Source organism: Fundulus heteroclitus, chromosome 16 (genome assembly GCF_011125445.2).
Source record: "Fundulus heteroclitus isolate FHET01 chromosome 16, MU-UCD_Fhet_4.1, whole genome shotgun sequence".
NCBI lineage: Eukaryota > Metazoa > Chordata > Actinopteri > Cyprinodontiformes > Fundulidae > Fundulus > Fundulus heteroclitus.
In genome coordinates, this window is record NC_046376.1 from 17,105,706 (window position 1) to 17,129,929 (window position 24,224).

General features: G+C 41.7%; 3 protein-coding genes across 4 annotated transcripts; 1 reads left to right on the plus strand and 2 right to left on the minus strand.

Annotated features, from left to right (window-relative positions):
- Window positions 1–377: 377 nt before the first annotated feature.
- Window positions 378–3,109, minus strand: tubb4bl (tubulin, beta 4B class IVb-like). Of its 2 annotated transcripts, none has more exons than XM_012871016.3 (4): window positions 2,948–3,109; window positions 2,024–2,132; window positions 1,831–1,941; window positions 378–1,740 (listed from the first exon to the last, which is right to left on the minus strand). In XM_012871016.3, the coding sequence occupies exons 1-4, from the start codon at window positions 3,002–3,004 to the stop codon at window positions 683–685; spliced, it is 1,335 nt and encodes a 444-aa protein (XP_012726470.1). In that variant the 5' UTR covers window positions 3,005–3,109; the 3' UTR covers window positions 378–682. The 2 variants fall into 2 exon arrangements, with proteins under 2 accessions (XP_012726470.1, XP_021176381.1); XM_021320706.2 differs by lacking the exon at window positions 2,948–3,109 and adding an exon at window positions 2,790–2,932.
- Window positions 3,110–5,089: 1,980 nt separating this feature from the next.
- On the plus strand, window positions 5,090–9,164 carry LOC105932050 (zinc-binding protein A33). Its single transcript, XM_021320707.2, has 6 exons — window positions 5,090–5,956; window positions 6,074–6,169; window positions 6,264–6,494; window positions 6,569–6,591; window positions 6,677–6,795; window positions 6,894–9,164. The coding sequence occupies exons 1-6, from the start codon at window positions 5,570–5,572 to the stop codon at window positions 7,430–7,432; spliced, it is 1,395 nt and encodes a 464-aa protein (XP_021176382.2). The 5' UTR covers window positions 5,090–5,569; the 3' UTR covers window positions 7,433–9,164.
- A 1,183-nt stretch (window positions 9,165–10,347) lies between these two features.
- On the minus strand, window positions 10,348–11,298 carry LOC105932004 (G-protein coupled receptor 183). The gene has a single exon (XM_012870961.2). The coding sequence runs from the start codon at window positions 11,296–11,298 to the stop codon at window positions 10,348–10,350; it is 951 nt and encodes a 316-aa protein (XP_012726415.2).
- Between the last annotated feature and the right edge of the window lie 12,926 nt (window positions 11,299–24,224).

Below are 24,224 nucleotides of genomic sequence, written 5' to 3' on the forward strand. Positions count from 1 at the left end.
AAAACCAATTTTGTTCAACTGCATTAGTTGCAGATCTTTAGATTGAATCAACACTACACTTTACCTAGCTCATCAAACAATTTGTCAAATATTTATTACCTTCCGTATTGAGTAAAATTACCTGTAAATGCATTACCTGTAAGTGGATTTTAGATCCCATTTCTTTTCTAAAATCAAAGACTCTGATCAGACAATCTAAATATTTGACAGGTAACAAGTATACAACAAGTATACAAGGTTAGGTATCATGAAATAGTTAATTGAGCAATAACAAACTAATAAAATAAAATAAAGTAATTCCTAACGATTGTCTTTTGAGCTTTTCTGCAAAATTAAACCGACTTTCAGACAGGAGTGAGACAATAAATAAACTCATATAAAAGGCCTTTCAGTGTGATTTTATTCACTTCTCCATTTTCGAGGCTTCACAGTTGAAATCACTTGCTTTCGGGCATGGCAAGGCAATGACGGGACAAATGTATGGAGCTCAATAATCCAGTGCTTTCACAATGCACAAAACTCTGTAAACCAATCACGTCACTAGTACCGGTTAACATCAACGTCTAACACTAGAGCAACAACAATCTAGCTGGTTCAGTGCGGAGAACCCTTCAATTTCAGAATGGAAAGGGGTCGGGAGACGTAAAAATGAGGTATAGTAGCTGTGTACGACGAGGTTATCTTAGGCGACTTCCTCCTCTCCCTCCTCCTCGAACTCGCCCTCCTCGGCGGTGGCGTCCTGGTACTGCTGGTACTCGGACACCAGGTCGTTCATGTTGCTCTCGGCCTCGGTGAACTCCATCTCGTCCATTCCCTCGCCCGTGTACCAGTGGAGGAAGGCCTTGCGGCGGAACATGGCGGTGAACTGCTCGGAGATGCGCTTGAACAGCTCCTGGATGGCCGTGCTGTTGCCGATGAAGGTGGCGGCCATCTTGAGGCCCCGCGGCGGGATGTCGCAGACGGCCGTCTTCACGTTGTTGGGGATCCACTCCACGAAGTAGCTGCTGTTCTTGTTCTGCACGTTCAGCATCTGCTCGTCCACCTCCTTCATGGACATGCGGCCCCGGAAGACGGCGGCGACGGTGAGGTAGCGGCCGTGCCGCGGGTCGCAGGCGGCCATCATGTTCTTGGCGTCGAACATCTGCTGGGTGAGCTCGGGCACGGAGAGCGAGCGGTACTGCTGGCTGCCCCGGCTGGTGAGCGGGGCGAACCCGGGCATGAAGAAGTGCAGACGGGGGAACGGCACCATATTCACAGCTAGCTTGCGGAGATCGGCGTTGAGCTGGCCGGGGAAGCGCAGGCAGGTGGTCACCCCGCTCATGGTGGCCGACACCAGGTGGTTGAGGTCTCCGTAGGTGGGAGTGGTGAGTTTGAGCGTGCGGAAGCAGATGTCGTAGAGGGCTTCATTGTCAATGCAGTACGTCTCGTCTGTGTTCTCTACCAGCTGGTGGACGGAGAGCGTGGCGTTGTAAGGCTCCACCACCGTGTCGGACACTTTGGGGGAAGGCACCACGCTGAAGGTGTTCATGATGCGGTCGGGGTACTCCTCGCGGATTTTGCTGATGAGCAGGGTGCCCATCCCCGAGCCGGTGCCTCCCCCCAGAGAGTGAGTGAGCTGGAAGCCCTGGAGGCAGTCGCAGCTCTCGGCCTCTTTACGGACCACGTCCAGCACGGAGTCCACCAGCTCCGCTCCCTCCGTGTAGTGACCCTTGGCCCAGTTGTTCCCAGCGCCGCTCTGACCTGTCGGCCAGAACGTTCCCGGTTTAATTCACGATCCACAGAGGGGAAGAAGAAAAGCGGGATTCGCATTGAATTTGCAAAAAAACTTACCAAAGACGAAGTTGTCCGGCCTGAAGATTTGCCCGAACGGACCAGATCTGACTGAATCCATCGTACCGGGCTCCAGATCCACCAGGATGGCACGGGGCACATATTTTCCACCTGAAAAAAGGACCAAAGTGACTAGAACTCACGACCTCCTGATATTGTTTAGCATTATTTCAGCTGGATCTGCAGCCTGTACCTGTGGCCTCATTGTAGTAGACGCTGATCCTGTCTAGCTGCAGGTCGCTGTCACCATGGTAGGTACCAGTGGGATCAATGCCGTGCTCGTCGCTGATCACCTCCCAGAACTGTGGAGATAAACAAGCAACGGGAAGTCAGTTGTAAAACAACATGTAGGCGTTATTTCACATACCATTTAGCACTTGCAGGAATACAGGTATGAATAGCAGGTAAACGAGTAAAAACCGGTCAAAAGGAGCAAAGCATCAGTCTGAAGCGCTTTATTAGAAGCAAACAAGCAGACAGCAATGATCTGATAAGAAACTGTCACTCTGCTTATTATATAAAATAATTCAGTTATACTATATAATATTTAAACGTAGAAAAATCTCATTATAATTGGTCAAGCAGAAGAAATTGATTTGATGGAAATAGGTCAGAGAAGCCGCGCGGGGGAGGGGAAGCTGCTCCTTCATTGGCAATAAGGTCCAAGCATCAGCACACGATCCGCTTGCTTTAACGTGGTCTGATGCAACATTGAAGGAAAATATATTCATGGAGAAAAAAGAAAAAAAAAAGAAAGAAATGCATTTCAATATGAGACAATACAGCAGTTTTTATTTTCTCGCAACTAAATCAAGAATGCATGCTCTGCAAAAACAAAAAACAAAACAAAACAAAAAAACAAAAAAAAAAAACATCAGCTAGTCAACTGAGGATTAGTGCTATATGCATGTGGCATATTTAAACCGCTGCTACGGTCCCTGATCGGGATGTCTGCCTACCACTGCAGAGGCTCTTCTAGAGGTTTCCAAGAGGATGGATTAGAGGGGGAGCCAACCGAGGCGCGTCTGCGTGAAAATCTGCACAAATCTTTCCGGAATCCAAGGGTAAAAACAATGACTGCAAAAAACAAAAACAAAAAAACAAAAATAAAAACTACCTTTGCTCCGATCTGGTTTCCGCATTGGCCGGCCTGCAGGTGCACGATTTCGCGCATTTTGAACGGAGAGATGGGAGGACGGTCGAGTTGCAGGAGCTGGAAAACAGGATGAAGGGTCCCCGCAGCGGTCGATTGTGCAGGATTTCCCAGCGCCGCCTTTAAGATCGTCCCTACTGGCCTGAGACGGTGGTGCAACCTGACGTCATCGCCATGGATACCCAAGACCGGAGGAGAGACGGGGAGGAGGAGTGTGGGGGGAGGAGCCAAAACCGCGTGGAATTGGCGGATAGGATGCCAGGAACCGCATCACTACTCTGAAAGATGCTCTCACGCACCGACTGACCCCATCCATATATCTGGAACGCTCACTGATGAGCACACACTGCGCATGCGCGGAGACTGTGGGAGGCAGCATGATCAGCTGCTCATGCTTGGCGTGATGTCTTGTCTTCAAAAGTAATGTGGAGACAGCTAGAGCACAATACATTTACATATAAGTTTTCCACGCTTGCCATTTCTTCACACGCTGCAAAATATTCTACGTCAGAAACAAGAAGCGGACAGAAAAGCAACCACAGCGCACAGAAATACTCTGACAACTTCACAAGGTCTGAACTATAACTCAGGAGCTCTGCAAAAGAGTGCGAGAACACTTGGCTGCTTTAAGGTAATGGATCAGGAAATCAGATGTGGCCTTAAACTTACGGATGCTTGTGTATTTAGCATCCATCAGCTCACACTCATGGCTTTTTATCATCAGCTCTAGATACTGAATTTGGATCATTAAACCTCTTGATTCAAAATGTAGCACAGCCCTATTAATCAGCTCACTAATATAAAACTGCACACAGAATAACGTTTAAGGACACATGAAACTGCATCCTCCCCCTACAAACTGTCTTAATTCTATTTCTGGCTTCCACCAACCCGTAGCAGTCGATTTAAATAAATAAATAAAAAGACTAAAGAGAGATCACCTAAAAAAACGATAATTTTATGAATAGAATAAAATCTGAAATACAATGGATCTCAAAAATACACACTCCTGCTCAAAATCATAGTTTGTGACGTAAAAACTTAGTTCATGATAAATCATTTCAAAGCAGATTCCACCTTCAATTTGACATTTATGCTTTACAATTCAATGGAAAATCAAACAAATGTGTTGGCTGTAAAAAAAAGAAGAAGAAGTAAAACAAAATACAATAAGAAAGCTGCATTATTGTGCAGGCTCAGACAACTCCACGCCTTCTTAGAGAAACACCTGACGTCTTTCTTCAAAAGAAAGCATGCCAACTTTGTAGAGGAATGTCTTTTGGTCTGATGAAATCACACCCGGGTTTTTAGGTCACTTTAAAAAGGTATTCTTTGACATGCAAACAACTCAGCAAAACCACTTTATATTCATGGCAAAACATGGTGGTGGTGTCTTCATGTTGTCCTCAGATGGAACTTGGATTTTTATCAATGTGACTGAAATTAAGCACAGAGTATCCAAAACCTTCAGCTGTCTCATAAAAAGCTGAAAAGTGGAAGACAAATTTCATTTTTCTGTTTGACAGTTAGCTCAAACATGCGTCTAAATCCACAATAGCAAAGTCTTGTGAAAATAAAATGTAAATTTAAAGGGGGAATAACTAGACTCCCTAAATCCGAGAACAAAATCTGTGCAAACAACTGAAGAGGACTGTTGAGTCATTTTTGGACAAATTTGGTACGTTGGTAGACTCACCAAGTCCTTTAACAAAGTATTAGATTAAGGCTATGAACATTTAGGCGATCAGGAAACATTCAATATTAAACTTTTCTTACAAATAAATATGTTTTTTTTCTACCCCCTAAAGGGACATTGAAGGGAAATAAAAAATATATACATTCTCATTCTCCTTGAATGTCCCTTTAGGGGCTTTGTAAGTTTCAGATGAATTATACCGTATGTGTGTCAAAGTAAAGGTGGGATAAGTTTTATGTGCCTCACAGAGCCCTAGTATTTTACCAGGGGTGTGTGCTCTTTTAAAAAGCCTCTGTTCATGGCTCTGCTTTCAAGAGTTCAAGATTTCAAGCCAAATTTAAAGAATTAAGGCCTGAGTGAGCGTTTGACAGCAGTGCTACAGCCACTAAATTTACCAATACGGGGGGAAAAAAAAAAAAAAAAAGTTGCACCATTTTTATCTCACATTCCTCTGAGCGGATGGCCATTTGTCAAACCGAGTCGCTGACAGTCCGGTTATTTAAAGACGCTTGTTGCTGTGTGGCCTTAAGCCGTCAACGCAGATGTCACCGCCGAAAACATTCAAAGGAATTATCCTGAAAGATCACATTCCAGCCTTATAGAGAGAGAGAGTTACCAACCGGTTTTAAGTTCCTTCACAACAGACCAATGAGGCTTCATTTCCTGTTTGCCAGCTATTCTACATTAGGGGCTTTTCTCACACGGCCTCATAAATGATGTTACACCCACAGAAGCTATGCGGAGGAAAACCGGGAGCATTTGCCTCCTCTCATCGAGAACAATAGATCTGCTCGCAGCTCTGGCACTCTGAGACTTCGAGACGTGTTGACGCTAAAAAAAAAAGGCTTCCTCTTTTGAGCCGAGCGTTTCTTAAATGCAAGGCGATTATCATGTCTCTCCCAGAGGAGGATCTGACGTGTCCCGTGTGCTGCGACATCTTCAGGGACCCCGTCCTGCTGCCGTGCAGCCACAGCTTCTGCAGGAGCTGCCTGAAGCGATGGTGGGACACGAGGATAAGGGAATGTCCGGTTTGCAGGAGGAAGGGGTCCAAATCCCCTCCGCTCTCCAACTTGGCTCTGAAAAACGTCTGCGAGGCTCTGCTGCAGGTGAGGAGGCAGGACTCGCAGGAGGAGCAGGTGAGGTGCGGCGTGCACGGGGAGAAGCTGAAGCTTTTCTGCCTGGCTGACGAACAGCCCATCTGCGTGGTGTGCCAGGCTTCCAAGCTCCACAAAAGCCACGACTGCTCCCCCATCGAAGAGGCAATTCTGGAGTGCAAGGTAAGGAAAACAAACACCACATATTCTGGCTCCACTCGCCGGTCTTGACTCTCAACCACGGCGTCAGAGTAAAACGCCCGGTGTGATGTCTACTGATCCGACATGTTTGACCTCCAGAACAAGCTGGAGTTCACGCTGAAAAGCTTGCAAAGCAAAATGGAAAACCTCAAGAGAATGTACGGAAGCTCCGCCGACATGTTCACATACGTTAAGGTAATGCGTGGCACAGCATGAAGCGACTATTATTGCTATAAAGACGAAGACCCGTCCATCCCACTAAAACATGTCTCTGATCATCTCCTGACAGTATCAGACACTGGAAACTCAAAAAAAGATAAGGAGCCAGTTTGGGCAGCTACGTCAAGCCCTCTGCGACGAAGAATCGGCCAGAATAGAAGCCGTGAAGAAGGAGGAAGAGGAGCGGTCTGCAGCAATCAAAGAGAAAATGAACGAGCTCTCGGCGGAAATGCTGTCGGTCATGGAGACCATGTCTGCCGTTGAAGGACAACTGAAGGAAAATGATATGACTCTGCTGAAGGTGCGCGTACACACAGCTCCATTGAAGATGAAACACAGACTGAACCCTAATGCTGTTTTCTTTCTGTCTTCCAGAACTTCAAAGCCACGCAGGACAGGTAGGTTGTCGTAACATTTTAAAGCCGATCCGATGCGACCATCCTACAAACCGAACCGCCAATTATTTCTCCGTCTTAACCACAGGGACAGAGACACGGTGGATGGTTTAGATGACATGTCCGGCTTACTGATGGATGAGACGAAACACCTCTCCAACCTGAAATACAGCGTCTGGGAGAAAATACTGGACAACGTCGACTACAGTAAGTCCATTAAACAACTGTGTTAAAGAAGAATCGTCCACCCAGCATCAATTCTTTCTAAGCCATTGCATTTCCATGGCGGTTTCTCTGCTCTTCAGCTTCTGTCACTTTGGATCCCTGCACCGCACACCCGTGCCTCGTCCTATCAGAAGACCTCACTTCCCTCCACTACTCCAAGCAGCCCAGCTCCTGCCCTGACAACCCGGAGCGCTTCCACGTGAGCGCAGAGGCGGTGGGCTCGACCTCGCTCGGCTCAGGAAACCACCGCTGGGTCGTGGAAACGGGAAGCAATCAGGACTGGCTCCTGGGCGTGGCCTCATTGTCCACGCCGAGGAACGCCGAGGTCGCAGCTCGGCCTGAAAACGGCTTTTGGACTTTGTGCTTCCGGGACGGAGAGCTGCGGGCCATGAGCTCACCTCCCACCCCGCTGACTGTTGCGAGTAAGCCCGGGCAGGTCAGAGTCCAGCTGGATTACAACAAGGGAAGCGTGTCCTTTTTTGACCACGCGGACAACTCTCTTCTGTATGAGTTCACGCAGACGTTCAAAGAGCCTTTATTACCATATTTTTACACACAGAGCAGTCACCCTCTGAGAATAATGCCTGAGAAGGTCCTTGTCACTGTGTTGAGGCAGTAAGCAGCTATGTTTTTTTTTTTTTTTTTTTAAATAGTTTTCCTGATCCTATAAGTTTGCCTTCCTGTGCCAAAATTCTGGACTCAAACCCTAAAAAAAGTTTAAGCACAAAAACTTCCAGCTTTAAGATCAAACCAAATCTCACTTCTTCAACTTTATCCACATTATGCCATGTTAAAAAAAAAAAAAGAAATCTGTGTATTTTACCAGGATTTTAGGCGGTGCATAGTTTTAAGGGGACGGAAAAGGAAACGGGGATGTTTTTTTTTATTTTTTTAAAAGAGAGGATTTACTAATGAAATCTGAAGAGTGTGGGATGATTTTTATATTTTAGCCCCCTGTCTTTACTTGGAGGAACCAGTTTTTTCTGCGGTGACAGCTGCTGGAAGTCAAACCTTCACCCCACGCCTTTTGTTTCCTAACCGGATTTTCTTACACCTGATGGAAGAAAACCATCCCCTCATCATGATGCTGCCACCGTGGTTTACTGTGAAGGTCAAGGTTATTTTTTTCTGCCACATATAGCCGGGCCACATTTTCCCCCAGGGGACTTGGTTTTGCACAGCTTTTTGATTTAGGGTATCAGAGTAAAGGGGGCTGAACTGAATATTGTTTGCAACAAAAGGGAGAGCGCAACAAACAAAGATTTTCCTTCATTTCACAGTTATGCGCTGCTCTGTGTTGGTCTGTCATAGAGCAAAGGGGGAGACGGGGCCTTCTCAATGGTAGCTCTCCCCCCTCTAATCTAGATCTCTGTTGAGATTTTTCAAATTCATGTAAAATCGCATCTCTTTTACAACTGCTTTGACAGCACTTTGTGGTCTGTCTGAAAAAAGGTTCAAGATAAATGAAGTTTACTTCTACTTACTTACATTAGCATCCAAATGAAACACATTTACCACATCTGTGGTTCTAGCATGACAGAAGGTGAAAATGTCTAACGGCTATCAATAGTTTTGCTGGGGCCCGTATAATACGGCTTGGACTTTCGTCTTACCTGTTAAAACCTATGAACCCCGGTTGTTCATCTTGCAATAAATGGTTGGTCATTGCTGCTCCATCCGGATAACGAGCTGCGCTGACTGTGGTAAACAACGCTGAGTGCCGGTTTGCTCTAAATAAACACTGAAATGGCTGCATGAAGAGATTTGTGTGTTTAGTTCAGGGGTCTAGACCTGCAGCTCCAGAGGACCAAAAATATATATTGGAGCAGATACACTTAAAAAGGGACTCAGAAAGGTTTTTATAAATAATACGTAATTACTAATTAGAACAAAATCCACACTGGTTTTAGTTGATTTTCTGTGTTTTTATACAACATTTGGACGGAATTACTAGAACCGAATTAATAGTTTGCAAAATTTCTTTACCATAATTTGACTCTACAATAAAGAAAATGTATTGATTTTCACTTTGTGTAGGTTTCATGCTTTTCTTTATTGTGAAACATGAAACGAAAGATAAAATGGGGATCCTTTAATTTAAAAACTCCAAACAAAACTTTAAAAACTATATTTTATTGAAGGATTATGTCACTTTTTGAATTACCCTCTTTGGAATAAAAATGTTTAGACTCCTGATTTAGTTTTTAGCAGGGACGCAAACTGAACTAAATATTATGAATTCTATTCTAAATATGTGAATGTATTAATATTTGGTATGTTGCTTAGAAGAAGGGATAGTGGTTCAGATTTCTTGCTCATAAATCAGAAATAAAACAAATACGGTTTATTCACATTTGCCTCTCAATGTAATCTGTTGCTGTATTGTTGTTTTTGACACCAGTTTTAAAGATTCTGTGTGAAGATGTTTGCTGATTTGTTGTTGGGATGTAGATATTTGGGAGCAGTGCTGTGAATATGATGAAAATGAAGCCAACAACACACAAAAACAAGGTATTTTAAACATGCTCAGGTGTCTGAATGGAAGGTAACATGTATACTAAAGACCAAAACACATTAGTGTAGCACAAAACAATGATGACAAAAACAAATTTGATGATTTGATGAAAAAATAATGACACATTTTACAAAACATTCCATTTTCAATGAAATCACAGAAAATAAACCAAATAAAAGGAAACAGTACACATAAAATGACACATTTATGACAATTCTCACTCTTCACATTTTAAGAAATCTAAAATATTTTTCAGTAAAGATCTTAATTTGATAGTGTTTCATCATTTTAGGTTTACTCTGTTTTTTTTTTCTTCTACTTTGCTCTGAAAAAAATAATAAATGTTCTTATTTGGCGTTTTGAGTTTTGGAGGCACTTGAGCAAACAGATAGTGTGACTTTCTTTTTTATGTTTCAGTTGTAGTGAGCTGATGGTTTGGATGTTTATTGCTTACAGGGCCGAGACATAATTTTCACACTTTTGCAGCAAATTCATCCACAGAGCAGATGTTGCACAACATGCTACATGGCCTGAACACAACATTGATTTAACTGTAATAGCTTTAGCTTCACCATAATGTGTGCTTAAACTCCTTAAAAATAAATATTTTAAAACTAAAGTCCTATATTATAAAGGGCAGATGCAGGTTGCCTGTCAATCACCATACACCATTTAACAGTTTTATTGGCATTTCAAGGATCTATTTTTTTGTAGTTTATTTTTATACACTAGATGGCGCCAAACGCAAACTATTAACTGCTCAGGTACCATCGTGACGTGCCAGTACATTTAATGAAGTTATGAAGTTGTTACAATATTAAGCTGAAATTGTCAAAACAATTTTTGTTCTTACAAGTTTTCTCAGAAAAGGCTATCAACCATTTGACATGAAAATAAAAGTGGATGAAAAAAAATATTTTAGAAGAAAGAAAAGAAAGGAAAGTTCTCCAATTTTTTTTTATTATAGGCAGCACAAATTCTATTCATTTTTGATAAAGTAATAAAGCAATCACAGGAATCTATGCAGAAGGCTCTTTTGCAGAGACGTTTTCACTTTTTTCTGTGGCGATACAGGAAGTAAACTTCTTAACACACGCATCTGGGAGGAAAGGAACCTTCTCCAGACGCGACAAGTAGACGAGTGGTTGGATAGTGCTGCTGATGTTCAGAAAACCAAAGCCCACAGGTTGCACATAGCAACGAAACACGTCAGGGGTGTAATGGTCTTCGAATGGGAACAGCGCAACGAGGGGCAAATAGTTGAACACAATGATACAGAGGATGGAGAGCACCATCTTGAAGGCCTTCTTCTTCATGGGGTGGATGTCATCTTTACCGGCACCACGCGATTTCTTCAGGACAAATAAGATGCTTGCATTACACACCACCATCCAGGCAAAAGCTGCAAGGACCTCGGCGGTGAATATTTTCTCGAAGTTGGGGAGACCGCCCACCATCTTGGCTGTGGAGTAGGCGAAGGTGAGGCAGATCACCAGCAGTGTGAGACTCAGCCTGTACTTGATGTGCTTCAGCTGGCCAAACGTCATCGGAAAGAGCACCGCCACAAACCGATCCAGGCAGATGCAGGAGAGAAACAGCGGGCCGCTGGTGTCTTTCACGCCGAAGGAGAACTTAATGGCTGACCACACCTCTTTGCTGTGCCACACGTAAAGGTTTAAGAAACTGAGGGGTGTTATGGTGCCAAAGTAGGCATCCATGAAGGCCAAGCAGCCCAGGAACAGGTCGGAGGTGGACGGATCTTTGCGATTGTGGATAAGAATGGCAATGACGAGCAAGTTGGCAGGTATTCCCACGATCACATTCATGCACTGTAAGGTAAGGTCAAAGAGAATTGCCTCGATGTACATCTCGCAGCCGTCAAAGACGCTGAAAGTGGTGTTGACATAAGCTGTGGTGTTGAGGGAGAGTTGTGCGGGAACAGAGGTAGAGTTAAGAGGCGAGATGTCCATGTTCGTGCCACAAAAAAAAAGGACTCTGAAAGGAAGAAAGGGACAAAAGTCAAGATTGTTGTCGAACTCATACAGCGACAGAGGAAAGCGATGATGTTTCCGCTGAAGCCCAGCGTTACTTCGGTGGTTTGTTTCATTTTCTAAGTCTTTTCCAACCGAGTAAAACTCCAAGCTGTCATATCAAACGCGCTGTTCTTTATTAGCCCCCTTGGGTGGTGATCTCTGAGAAGTCGAATCTCAGCAGGAATAAAGTGGCTGCAGAGGCAGCTGTCAGACAGTAAAAACACGTTACAAACACCAACAGCACCGCTCCTCGGGCTGTTATCTTGTTATTGTGTGTCTGTGTGGGCTCTCCTCCGGGAAAGGTAACTCCCTGAACGAGGGGACAACTTAAGACACTTAAAAGGCCGCCTCTGCAGGCACCACCCTTTCACGGGAGAATAAAAGAGCATCTACTCTCGGATTTAAAACAGCAAAGGTCACACTTTGCGCACAGACGATAGGTTGTCTTAGATGATCTAGAGCTTTTTTAAAGGTCAGTCGCCACATGCAATTGTTTCTAAAGCTATTTCTGAACAAGGGATGCTAAAATGGGAAATAAATCGAATGAGTCTGAATTGATGAGAAGCTGATTTCGCAAATGAAGGTCATCTAGGCTCGGTATGCTTTCCCACACGCACGGCCGTATGTTTGTCTGCAGATTTTCTTCAAAGCTGCAGCTCTGATTCATGCTTTGCACTTGATCTGAAACTGAACAACTCTCAAGTCATTACACCTGAGCTGCCTCCAGCCATGGACTATTGAGACCAGAGCCTGTGATTATTCCTTGCCATCAGGGGGACTGTTCTGGTTTATTGTGGACCTTTTTTAGCCTTAGTCCCTCGGCGAATGGTGTCCCCAACCGTCCTCTGCTACAGGCCACCCCTCAGGCTAGTCACACTCCTATGGGTTTAATCACACTGACAGAGGAGTGAAGCTTTTAATCAATAAGCTTTTCCTCCGAGAATGCAGACTCAGTCAATCGTTTTTTTTTCTTCAAGAACAACTTTGTATCGTGAAATTAACAAAGCACGATGGTAAAAAGCAATATTCATGATATAATTGAGTATTCTTTAGTCAACAGTAGAAGTGCATTTGTAATTTTGAAGTTGTTGAAAAATTGACTTGAGTCATCTGCATATCATTTGATTATTTGTATGCTTAACTTATACAGGGCAGATTTTTTGCTGAGTTGTGAAACTAAACATTTGGAACATTCTTGGTGTTTTTCACTCAAAAGTTAGCTCATAAAAGTAGTTTTATATAATGATTGTTAATTCTACAGTTTGTGTACCTAAAAACGTTTTAGCTTCAATTTCAAATGCTAAAGCAGTGTAGTCGCCTTTACATCTTTTGTGATACACTGAGAATCACAGGGCACACCATGTTTACTGGCACCTTGTGATAATATTGAAACCAACAGCCCCCTACATGGCTTAAGAATATGAATAGAAATAGAAATACACACAAAATGTGAAAAAGCACCTAGTAGTTGTAAGACCCTCCACACCCCACAGCAAACTCTATCCACATTTCCTTTTTCCAGCAGCTAAATACATCAAATTAACCGGAGTTTTCTAAATTCAAATACATTTAAACTTTAGTTGAACAACTATTAATCATTTAGGATTCTCCGGACTTAGTAAACTCAAGTTTACTGCAGTTTTTATGACACTTTTTAATTAAAGATTGTTTAAATGCAACCTTGACATGTACTCAGGTGTTAGACTTGAAAGTTTATACTCACCAATCCGTTGTGGTCGTCTAGCTGGAGCCCTGAGATTGATGCAGCGCGTTGTTCAACGTGTTTATATATTTGTTGTCTGGAGTGTCGTCAGTTTGACGCCAACCACGGAGGGAGGAACTTTTTGATATCAAGAGTAAACATTGACACTTTTCAGTTGGATGCTTTTTATTTTTCAGTGATAGACGGTAGTTTATGTGTTGAATAAATGTGTTTAGAAGTGGGCCGAGATATTATAATTTTTACTCTTGACATATTCATCCCCAGAGCAGATGTTGCGACGTCTTGGTGTTGATTTAAACATTGTTCTGTTATTCATTATCTGTTGATTTCATAAAGGTGTTTGCAGTGCATTGACTATGAATATATATACTTCTGCATAATTCATTCCTTTTTCTTTCAACATTTAGCATAAGGACCTCCAGAATTCACAGAGCAGAATTGGTTTCTTTCACCATGATTTTGTTTTTTTCCCTCTACTATCAGAGACATTGAGTTCAAAGGCACAGATGGTTTCAGAACATCTTCACGTCCCAGTCATGCATCCAAAACAGGTCACAGAGGCCATCACCGCAGTGTCGATTAAGGGCAGGAAAAAAAAAAGGAATTGGAGATTTGTGTGTCAGCGAGTATTAGATGTGATCGTTTCAGAGAGTGCTTAATTACATTTGAGGTGCTGCGTAGGTAAGCAGGACCCAATGTTCTGTTCCCATGTGGGGAGATAAGACAAAACCCATGATGATTGTTGCACTAATGCGTAAATCACACCAGAGAGATGTACAGAAAACAGCAAATTGGTTGCATCGACTCTTTTGTGCCTGAGGAGGCAGTAGCGCACTGCATTTTATGTGCGTTTTATAACAGCTACAGCACTTTTAAACACATACTTTTAAAACTTATAATTTGATTTAGGACCTATAATATGTAGAAGTTGTTTTAGACAAATAATCTGTCATCTGGCTCTTGTATAGGTGTCACTTTTATTAAAAATAATGAAAATTCTGAAACATAAACATGTAGATCTTGAGTGTCAAACAGATCAGCATGTTCTCATCGAATCTTGTTGCCTTTCCTTCTTTTTGTCCTCTTATTTTCCAATTAGTGCAATTTAAAACAATTTCTTCCTATTTCCCTCTGCATAGTCCATATCCACTTGTTGCTCTCAAATGGAAACTTTTATCCAACATTCATCTTGCCTGAACCACAGCACAAGTGCTGTCAAGCTGGAACGAATATTTCTGAAATTATAGAACTTTATAATCAAAACCGTCAGATGTTTATGAACAAATCAATGTGTAGGAATAACAATAAAACACACTGTGACCAGAAAATCTAAGATTTTAGATTTCAATAAGAGCAATCTGTTATTTAGGGCAGCCCAGCTCGCTGCACGGTGAGTCATATCTTATACAAATAAAAAGTCCCATGTTTGTCTTACCCTTGTCTCAGATGTATAAATGTTTTCATTAATTTTGTAGGGCTGGGGGGGTGGAGCAGACATGATGTGGTATATAACAGGGTCAGGAATTGTGCATGCATTTCTCTGCAGGCGAACTGGATGCCAAAGCCGAAATTATATTACAAGTTGTTAGTGACAGCGTGCAGAAACCTCCGCAGAAAGCTGCACAGAAAGTTGTTTGCTTCAGAATGAGAAAAGAAGAGCAAAGCTTTGTCGCTTACGGTGGGTCTAAAGAAACGGAGCTGCAAACGTGTTCAAATGTGTGCAAGCTGCTCATTTCAATCACCATCTAGATGACTGAGTGTATTGCGGTTTGTCTACTGTGGGCATACATGGGCAAAAAACACTAGAGACAGTTTGCAGCGGAGAACACCCTCCAGCCTCGTCAGGATGAAAGACACACAGCTTCACCCACCCACTTGTGTGTTTGGTTTCAGATGTGCACATTCACACCTTGTTCTCTGTCAAAACATGAGAACAAGGTATAACAGTGCCTGTAGCACAAAACTTGGCATTAGAACAAAACCTTTTTACCCCCCCTCCTTTAAAACATATCCTTGTACAATGATTTTTGGAGATTTTATTTATTAATAAAATAGATTCATTTTTTCCCCCTTATTTGGAGGTAATTGGACCTTTAAAGACCCCACCGACTGCTTTTCAGCTCATCTACAGAGTCTCCGTCTGTGTTGATAAGTGTTTATTGAGATCACATGGTGAGAGAAGTGAAAACCAAAGAGACATAAACAGAGAGGTGGAAGCTAAAGAATCTCATATGTTGAGCTGTAAACACATTACAAGCGGGATCTTTCCTGCGGCTTTCCGACTTTGGAGTGCGGGAGGTGCTGGCTCCGGAGGAAACTTACGTGCAGAACGGCTGGTTTGTTGAAAGGCAGCTAGGACTGGAAAAGGGAAGGCCCAAAACTCTTCTGTCCACCTGGTTTAACCATCATCGGATCAAATAACCCCGCTGATCCAGAAAAGCCGAAAAACACAAGAAGGAGGAAAGAACGAGAGAGGGGGGAAACGACATCATTAGTCTCTGTTTTGTTCGTGACATTTGATGATACACTCTGGCTCCGGGGAAACACTGATCAATTTGTATTTGCATCACATTTTCTGAGTAGCTTTGCAGGATCTGTTTGTGCTCTGCTATTGCTTCAAAAGTCGTCAATTGAAAGAGGAGATTTTAACAAGACCGTCGACAATGAAAACAGCTGAAAGACAGCTAACGCTTCGCTGTAAAAACAAAAAAAGTGGGACATCGGCCGGGCTCACACTTCACTAATTATTACAATTATGCCGTTTTAAGTGTGTGGTAATCACCATAATTATGGCTCGCCTGTCTTGGGGCGATTAAACAAACAAGTTTCATTAAGCATTTGCTTCTTAATGAAGTTAATTATGCAGCGAAGCAACATGATGCCATGGAGCATTTTCCGGTTTTTAAACGAATGCAAGCAACCAAGACAGGATGAGTCTCTGAATTTTATTTGGCACTGGAACCAATAATGAGTGTTTTGAGAGAGTTGAAAAGCAAATTCCAACTGCTTGAATTACAATAGTGATGTATGAAGAGGCGCAACTTCCAACACAAACAGTAAACTACGTTTCCAGGTGTATCGGCCTTGCGATTATTTGCTTTTTGCTGCTTGTTTTGCAGAAAATGTAAAAGGTTTAGTAGGGAAATGCTACTGGTAATTGAGAACAACTATCTTGTAGCACAGGTAAATGCTGTGCTAAAAGATAGTTGTTCTCAATTACCAGCAAGGGCAAAGCTGAAACCATTTATTTATTTTAACACCTTTGAAAGGGATACCAAGTGTCCTAATTCCTTCTGAATATATATATATATATATATATATATATATTCAGAAGGATATATATATATATATATATATATATATATATATATATATATATATATATATATATATATATATATATATATATATATATATATATATATATATATGTGTGTGTGTGTCTCATTTTGCCTGTGTCATTTTCAGTCAGAAATACACCCCTTGGCTAAATGAAAACCCTTTAGAATCCACGTCTGCCAGGGTATAATTGATTAATCGCAGCTTCCAAACCTATTAGCTGATTTTATTCTATGTTAAGCAGCACGAGACTGAGGTTATTTCTAGATGGTATTCAGTCATTGATGGATCCACCAAGTATTTGTTTCCCTCTATTCTTGCATTTCAATAATTGTTTGATTGTTTAAAGAGTTAGGTACAATTAAAGTGAGAAAAATATGTTGAATCTAAAAAAAGTTAGCTCTCACATGTAATACTCATCCCACATTTTTTAGTTAATTTTACTAATCTTAGCCAAAAGGGAAAATAGCACTCATTTGAATGAGACATCTTGCTGCTGACATTTGTAATTTCTAATGTATTTTCAGTAGAACATTTATTTTGATTTGTTTTACGCAAACAAATTGAGAGTAATACCCTAGAAAATGTTCTGTGCAGTTCTAAAACTGGCTCTCAACTATTCATTTTGAATTGCCTAATTTATGTAAGTGTATTTGAAGAATTTATGAACAAAATATCACAATAAACAAACCCAACAAGTGTGAAAATACTGGATATTTGACAATGTTTGGCCTGTTTTGATAGAATGCTGCTAGCACTTCAGACTCCATTAATAATATTTTTCACCAGCATCTTGCTTAAATAAAGCGACGTGGGGAAAATAAATTTGAAAAAAAAAAAAAAACCTACTCCTGCCGTGATTTTTCTTATTTCTCTCATGCAAATCGAACGAAACTTTGAGTCATATAAAAAAACAAAAAACAAAAAAAACCATATCCACTTGGATTCAGCTGGCAGAAGGTGCTTTCCTGCTTTCGGAGACAAATCTGAGTTGGATTTGAACTTATTTCTGCCCTGCCATAGCAACAAAACTTTTAATTATGAACACTGCTCGGTGGGCGGGACTCTTGGCGTGAGTTAAGTGGGAGTAAAAGAGAGTGCCAATAGTTGTGGGAATCAGGAGATAACACTGTGGGTCAGACGGCTATTTTTACACTCAGGGACAGGGTCCACCTCTGTGACACAAGCTGCTGGTGTCTATTGTGCCTCTGTAGTCCACAGGAATAAACACCTGCTGCTGTTCTCAGAATAATTATACACACTGAGCTATCGAGTCAGTGAGTGCAGAGCCCCAAGCATTGTCAAAGAAAGACAGAGAATATCTTCTAATACCATATATAGATAATAAACTGCTTGATTAGGTGCCACAGTTGAGAATCTAAATATTACTTATAATATTATGTATTAAGTGAAGAATTTCCCTTAAAAATAAAGCCTGCATGTGACACAATGAACAACACGTTCAGTAAAAGGTGGAGTGTTTTTTTTTTATCTTTTCAGTCAAACTGCGTTCTCATAAATGTGTATTAAGAGAGTACTGAGCAAAATCTACAGAATAATCTACTGATTGCTCCGAAAAATAAAATTAAATAATATAAATAAAATGATTATAAAAAATTAGAAAGCAAAGATTTGAAACCAGAGCTGCATTTGCTTTCAATTTGTCTGAGATTCAATTTGTCTGCGAATTGGTTTTGAATAAAGTGAGAGTGATCACTGAATGAGAAACGGGCGAGAAAGTGAACGTCAGCGTGAAAGCAGCTGGGTCAGAAATGTAAAAAACAAAAGCAGAGTGAATCTAAAGGAGTGAATGGCTGAACAGAAACTAAACACTTTCACAAAACTTAACACAAAACAGAACTCCACGCGAAATTAGACGGCGAAGAGGAAGTAAATGGAATGTGAAGTAAATGCACCAAAGACCACAATGATAAACTCAGTGATAAAAGATTTAAAGGTTGAAGTGGAAACTCAGACCAATAAGAGAAAATCTAAGGTCCTAAGTCCTTGACATGGTGACAGATGCTAGCTACTAGACAATCAGTGGTTTTGCCTTTTTATGTCCACCATCACAAATGTAGACATATGGATTCACCTAGACCTTACTGAATCTCCGATTTGGTCAGATCAGGCTAAGATACGAAGACAAATTCAATAGATTTTGATAGGCAAGAAAAAAATCTGCGTCCACACGAGAGGACACAGCACCACTGAAAACACCATTTTGTATGCTTGGCCCATAGGTGGTGCTATGGCTCTGCCACAGAAACATACAAAAAAAAATAATCTAGAGCGACATGGAGGGAGATCAGACACAAACATCTAGGCATGTTCAACGTGATCTTTGTGTGGGCTGGCAGGGGGACGTCGTTTAGAACAGGTAGGTAGAAAGGAAGAGTCTGAGGACGCTATGCTAACAGCAATAATAAAGCCAAAATTTGCCTCAGTATGAACACAACACTGGGCAGCGCCATCATTGGTGTTGTTTGTGAGGCGCATGCGGGTTACAGAGAGAGGCAAAGGTAAAAAAAATAAAAATTGTTTCAGAAAAGATGTGGCTCACATGTATACACAGAAACGCGAAAGCGGTATATTTAAATTCACCCATCAGGACCAGTTTTCAAAAGTTGTAATTTACAGTCTCTCAAAACGTCGGATCCGTGTGGATACCCAGCCCAAACAACAACGTACATTTGCCGTTACGCCTAACCTTGTTTTCGTGTGCACTGAACCTAACAATGTGGTTTTCAGCACATACAGACCAGGTTGCTCTAATGTTGAAACAAAAGAGAAATATGTGGAAGATTATCACGTACCCTCTGTAAGGCATGGGGGAGGATCTGTCATGATGTGGGCCAATTACTCTTCCTAAAAACCCTGGGAATCTTTTTTTATACTGCAAGAGATAAACTCCTGAAAACACAGAGTATTTAAATAAAAACAGGCAGTTTCCTTTTTTAAAACAACTGAAAACACATCGTCATTGGATCTCTCAACATGACATACGGCCAAATGAACAAACAAATGATTCACCAGACACAATGTTTGCCTTTCTTCATAGGTTCTCCAACCTAAATCCTACAGAAAACCTGTGGGATTTGCTGAAGAGTAGAAACCTTGAGAGAGAATGGGGACCCTGGATGGTGGTTAAAGATCCATTCTCTTCATCCTCCAACAGGGATATGCCGTAGGCAAGGCAAGGCAAGGCAAGGCAAATTTATTTATATAGCACAATTAAGTACAAAGACAATGCCAAGTGCTTTACATGATTAAAATATAGCAAAATAAAACAGAATAAAAGCAAGTAGGAATAAAATGTAGATAGAAAATAGAACAAAGGAGAGCAGTATCTGTGGTCCTACTGGTAGAGCAGGGTCATTACAAGTATTAACAGCAAGGATGGCAAAAAATTACACCGCTAGTCACTTTCTAGAAAAATAAATTCTTACCATGAAACAGTTTTTCCACATTTAAAAGATTCACTCTGCCGGCGGAGCCCACGGGCTCGTCTCCGCGGCTCTTGAGGGCGTCGGCATTGCGGTGGCTGGGGGATTTCCTCGGGGTCGTCTCTGCTCCTTCCTTGGGGGGGGGGGGGGGGGTTGCAGATATCCTGTGTCGGCCCCTCCTGGGCGACCTGCTTTAGGGACCCCTTTGGGAGTCCGGGGTTACGGGTCCCCTGACGCCTGCCTCTGTGCTCGGGGAAGGTGGGTCTTTGGTTCTCCACAATCACTATCAAGCTATTTCTGGATAATCTTCACCTAAACTAGTGCACTTTCACATCTCCCACTGGTGCTGGGTCCCAGGTATTAAGTGTTCACTTATATACAGTAATCTTATAATTTATTTATTTATTTATTTATGTTGTGTCACTTTCTTTTTTCAAATATCACATTACACATGTCAGCTTACATAATAATATATATGATTTAGTAATGGCATCTAGGTGTTCTTAGAGTGTATCTGTTGCTTTATGTCTGTTGGTTGTGCTGTTCTTTTTGTGTCTCTTTCCAGGTGATGGAGCAGACAGAGGACATTTTATCATTCTCTTCCTTTTATCTCCTCTTTCTTTCACCTCTACTCTTTTTTTTTTTTCTTTTCTTTCACTTTTTGTTCTTCCTTTACTCTCCCATTGTCATGTCCATATAATTTGAAATTCTCCTTGCAGAAAAAAAATAAAAAAAAAAAAAATAAAAAAAAAAAATAAATAAAAAAAAATAAAAGATTCACTCAAACTGAAGACTCAGTTTCCCCCCCCCCCCCCCAAAATGTCCAGTGTAAGATTATTCTACTAGAACGAAAGATTAATCTATCTAAAAGCGTGTTGAGACATCTTTGACCCCAAAGGTGCCAATAAGTGTATCTGGTACTATCTCAAGAGACTTTATCACAAATGAAAAAAGGCTCCTGTATTATCTTTTTTAAGATTACATAAATCCTCCAACAACATGTATTGATGAAACTGTCAGCAACCTTTTCACGTATGATACGATTCTCTATAGAGACAGCAAACAACCCAGGCATAGCCACATAGACGGCAACGTTTCAGTGTTTATTTATAAGATGTATATATATATATATAAAGAAATGCTCATCCTGCCACTCTAAAGCTGCACCAACCCTCTCCATCATCCATAAAAGTTACACAGTGTAAGATGCGATGTTTTACTTTGACCTCACGGAGGGAAACGTTGACTTGTGAAAACGTTATTCTACGAAGTCGCCTCTCCAGGGAGAATAACTCTCCTGCCAGCTGGCTGTCAGGGGGTCGGCAGGGCGGGCAGCACAGCTGATAGCCCGTCAACATGGCCGTACATCTATCAGCTCCTTTCTGATGCACCCTGACAGCGCTGCTGACGGGGATTTGGCCAGAGAACACTAGGGGGACGTCGCATGGGGGTGCTGCGGAAATGCTTGGGTGGAAACGCACCGACTGTTTGTGCTCCACGTCGCCTCGTTAGGGAACGCAATTCCCGGTGCTGAGAAAGAAGCACGTCTGTTTCCTGATGACTTTACTGACGCTTCACAGTTTTCACTTCACTTCTGAAGTCAGACTAGGTAATGGTGCTTGTCACTGATTTCCTCTCACACAGCTTCTGTATGAGGCATTTACACGGAGAACAACAAGCAGGTCTGAAATACTCCCACCCAGTCGCCTACCAAAAGAACTGTTTTCCTTTCTACTTTAACATTTTGATGCTTCACTATTTCTCGTGCAGCAGCTCAGAACAGTTTTCTGCATTCATGATGAAATCTGCATATAAAAACAAGCCTTTCTCTGAGGAGCTGGCAGACCTGAGGCCAGAGTACAGTTGACCCAGACACACAACTCAAAGCACTCTCATCTGTCTCTCAGTTCTGTCAGCTCTCAGGGTTGACTAAAATTTTCCCAACTCCATTTGTGTGAAGCTTTGATTAAGTAATCAACAGGCTGTGAGAGTATATTTCCCCCTTCATTTCAGCATAATTTATTTTCCTGACTATGTTGGAGAAATTCGAATGAGCTGTAAACAAACACTGTGAATTGATATTTACTTTCAAGCGGAGGTGTGAAGATTGGCGTCGGGATTCTGCTAACAGTTGCTGTCGTGATTTGAAACCATGATGACGACTGACTTAACTCATTCATAATTTGACAGAGGGGGAAATCCCTGTCTTGAAATGCTAATTTTGCACATGCTCACTCTAACTATATAGCCTGAAGATTAAACGTAGAGTCAGTAGTCTTTTCTTTAGAGAAAGACAGGGTGGGACGGGAGAATAAGTTATTTATAGTCTGTTTTACATTTGTCTAGATGTTACACACACAATTAATTTTACCCAAATGAAAAAAATAAATCATAAACAAATTGTTTCACAGCTAAATAAATTCCAAAAAGTGAAACTAATGCCATTTAGATTCACTATTGACGTGTTTCAAGCATTCGTTTTTGTTAACTTTGATAATTATGGCTTATAGCCAACAAAACCCCAAAATTGAGTGCTTCAAAAATTTGTTGTATTGGACAAGAGCAACAAAAAAAATATATATATATTTTTAACACAATACTGTCCTCTGGCTGTAAAGTTTGCCCATGTACTATTCAGTATTACCCAGGAAAGCCAGATTGATCATGTGTAGCACTCTCTGTTGTGCACATTATCAGTCTGGGTCTGCTCCTATCAAATCTGTTCGGGGAAAGAAGGGACAGTCAGAAGGACTTTCTGAGTTGATTGGACAAAGCCACACCTAGAGCCCACCTACCAATCACGGTATCGAATGAAAAGGTCATAAGCAGCAGGTGCCATGAGAAACTACAACGAGTTACGCTAGTCAAGATGCGCCTTTTTGGATAGTGACACTCGTGACAGTTGTGGATTCTAATAAAACAGATGTGCTAATAGCACGCCCCCCCCCCCCCCAATACACGCAACACTAGTTACTTTACATGGACTCTGTGAACTATTGCACTGTATAACTGCGTATTCCATCATATGATCCGTTCATTGTTGCGACACATCCTGCTGCTACATAGACTTGTCCCATTCATATGGTCTTCTGTATAACTTTTCTGTACATGTAAAATTTCTCTTTTGGTTTCAATTCAATTCAATTCAATTTTATTTATATAGCGCCAAATCATGAAACATGTCATCTCAAGGCACTTTACAAAATCAAGTTCAATCATATTATACAGATTGGGTCAGATTATACAGATTGGTCAAAAAATGTCCTATATAAGGAAACCAGTTGATTGCATCAAAGTCCCGACAAGCAGCATTCACTCCTGGGGAAGCGTAGAGCCACAGGGAGAGTCGTCTGCATTGTACATGGCTTTGCTGCAATCCCTCATACTGAGCAAGCATGAAGCGACAGTGGAAAGAAAAACTCCCCATTAACGGGAAGGAAAAACCTCCAGCAGAACCGGGCTCAGTATGAACGTCATCTGCCTCGACCGACTGGGGTTACGGAAGACAGAGCAGAGACACAACAAGAGAGACAAAAAAGCACAGAAGCACACATTGATCCAGTAATCTGTTATACATTAGATGGAAGTAGCGGGTGAGCCGTCTTCTCTGGATGATGTCACAGTTAACAGAACGCCAGACCAGGTGTACCTACTATGAAGATAAAAGAGAGAGAGCAAAAAGTTAAAAGCTGAAAATGAACTATTTCATGAATTTATTGTTTTTTTCTGCTTCGGTTAAAGTGGAGCTGAGATTCTGCTACATTCCTGACAAACGTCATGATATTCGTATTGGTTTCTGTTTCTTTAAATATGTTTTATTTTAGAATTTTAATTCTTTTGTATTGCACATTTCTCTTTTCGCTTCTGTTTTTACCCGGAGCCTTGCAAGGAAATTTCCCTCTAGTGTACATTGTGAATGCGCGGTTGAATGACGATGAAGTCTGCTCAAGTCTAACGGTGCTTTTGGCAGCCTGAGGGGGGGCCATGTCCTGCTGAATCTCCAGAAAGCTTGCCTGGTGGATGGTCGTGCTTACTTTGGACTTGACAAAACACGGTGGACCGACAGCAGCCGTTCCACTATTTCTTCAGACTCTGGGTCCTGAATTCCAAAATAAAAAAGTCCCTTTTTCATCTGAAAAGGGGGATCATGAACCACAGTGCAGCAGCCCAGTCTCTTTTTCTCTTCAGCCCAGGTAAGATGAGTCACTGGACTTTCCATCCAAATGCTTGGAGAAGCCATTTACTTTAGCTGGTTTCTTTCATGGCTTCCTCTCAGTGTGAACCATGTCAGTCCCCACCACACAGGGTTGTCACAACAAACCTAATAAAGGTGTGCTATGAACGTCTTTAATCTA